Source organism: Volvox carteri, assembly GCF_000143455.1.
Source record: "Volvox carteri f. nagariensis unplaced genomic scaffold VOLCAscaffold_1, whole genome shotgun sequence".
Lineage (NCBI taxonomy): Eukaryota > Viridiplantae > Chlorophyta > Chlorophyceae > Chlamydomonadales > Volvocaceae > Volvox > Volvox carteri.
This window is the reverse complement of record NW_003307545.1, coordinates 5,274,043-5,275,121: the sequence shown is the minus strand read 5'-3', so window position 1 is coordinate 5,275,121 and position 1,079 is coordinate 5,274,043. Positions and strand designations below refer to the sequence as shown.

Below are 1,079 nucleotides of genomic sequence, written 5' to 3'. Positions count from 1 at the left end.
CTGAGGATCCCCTTGGGTCCCCAGATGCTGAGAAAGAATTTTTGACGGCTGTTAGGGTTTAGGGAAGGTAATTGTTAGCAATTGTTCAATTCACTTAAGTTGTTAAGCGGTGCCAAGGGCTGTAGTTGCTAACAGGCGTTGAAAGCTGTTACGAGCAGGGACATGCTGAAAGGAAGTTCCATCATGTTACTGGCTGTTGCCATTACATAATTTGCTGAACTGCTGTTTAAGGATTTTACTTGCTGTTTTGAGGTTCAGACGCTGTAAATGTTATGAGCTTTTACATGATCCCTGTTGTAACGACGCAAATGCCAATCTGAGCATCCCGGGTTACGCCTTTGCTGTGTTACAATGGTATCGAGACGGGACCGCACGAATTCCGAAATAAACTTCGGGTCGGCGGTTCGATTCTGGCAACCAGCAAGTCGCAAATTGGCGATTTCATGGTGTAATGGATAAACCAGCGCACTGGCGCGAGGTGGGATGGCTCCTGTGCTCGAAATAATGGCCGAGGACGTCCATTGCTAAGTGGGGGCAATGTAACGACGCAAATGCCAATCTGAGCATCCCGGGTTACGCCTTTGCTGTGTTACACCTGTCCATTGTTAAATCACACCTTTCCTTTTTTTGGATATCTCTCTGACTTCATTATTCATGCCATCAGCATCTATTTGCCATCATTGGGGATAGAAGCTTGTACTGCATGGGTAGGCACAAAACCACATTCGTCAGGAATTATATACATAAGTATGTATTATACACAACAGTCTGGGTCGCCCTGGTCACCTCACTTGCTCATCATGTGGAATTGTGCAGTATAGTGCACAGCCAGCTGGCCTGTACCTGTACAGGCATCTATTGTCTCTATTCTTTACAAGTCTGGAGGCTGCTACCAAAATCATCACAGCAACATCAGTACCTTGTCTTGGCATGCAATTATACATACATGTTCTTCATCAACCTTCACCTGTGACCTGTTCCACACTACTACTGCACTGCTTCCTGTTTTCCTAGTGAACACCTACTACACACCACTGAACCACATATATGGCCCTAGACTGCAGCTGCCCACTTTCTCT

General features: G+C 46.0%; 1 protein-coding gene across 1 annotated transcript in view; it reads right to left on the bottom strand.

Annotated features, from left to right (window-relative positions):
• Positions 1–660: 660 nt before the first annotated feature.
• The window catches only part of VOLCADRAFT_86427 (uncharacterized protein), a gene marked incomplete at both ends in the record, with an annotated part of 1,875 nt that continues 1,456 nt past the window's right edge, over positions 661–1,079 (bottom strand). Inside the window, one exon of the mRNA XM_002945893.1 lies at positions 661–699. Coding sequence (XP_002945939.1) covers positions 661–699 — 39 coding nt within the window. The remainder of the gene's footprint in view (positions 700–1,079) is intronic.